Source organism: Plasmopara halstedii (assembly GCF_900000015.1).
Source record: "Plasmopara halstedii genome assembly, contig: Scaffold_444, whole genome shotgun sequence".
In the NCBI taxonomy this organism is placed as follows: Eukaryota; Oomycota; class Peronosporomycetes; order Peronosporales; family Peronosporaceae; genus Plasmopara; species Plasmopara halstedii.
Genome location: NW_020187364.1, coordinates 12,849 through 13,346, shown reverse-complemented (window position 1 = coordinate 13,346; position 498 = coordinate 12,849). Strand labels below are relative to the sequence as shown.

Below are 498 nucleotides of genomic sequence, written 5' to 3'. Positions count from 1 at the left end.
ACCATTGTCACACCACATGCTTCTTACGGATCAGAAACAAACCACTGTGCGTATCCATGCACGAACCCACGTTGTGTGCACACTTTAGTCGTTCGAGTACGGCTTGAAGGGAGACGGTGTCTTCTTTGTCAACATACACCCGCCTCATGCAGTAGCGCACATGCGCACTGAACGTTGTCAGAATGACAGCGAATGCAGAAACAGCTGGCGTGGGGAGACGGCCTTCAAAGTGGCATCGGTTGCGATCCGACCAAATGAAGTGCAGTGTCACTGCGCACATGACACCCCATATGTCATACACAACACACTTTTGCACTGACCATTCCGGACGAACAGGAGGCAAGTGGGCGGTGGCGATACAGTTCCACGTTGCACGTAACTCAAAGAAGCACATCCACGCAGGTTGCAGCATCGACCACAACTAACGAGCAAGAGTACAGTCGAAAAACAGATGCTGGAGCGTTTCCACACCGTTGCAACCACTGCGCACGCAGCATT

General features: G+C 52.2%; 1 protein-coding gene across 1 annotated transcript; it reads right to left on the bottom strand.

Moving 5' to 3' along the window:
• Positions 1–7: 7 nt before the first annotated feature.
• Positions 8–394, bottom strand: PHALS_09958 (uncharacterized protein; the record flags this gene model as incomplete). Its single annotated transcript, XM_024725299.1, has 1 exon — positions 8–394. One exon carries the CDS (start codon positions 392–394, stop codon positions 8–10), a length of 387 nt encoding a protein of 128 aa, XP_024576090.1.
• Between the last annotated feature and the right edge of the window lie 104 nt (positions 395–498).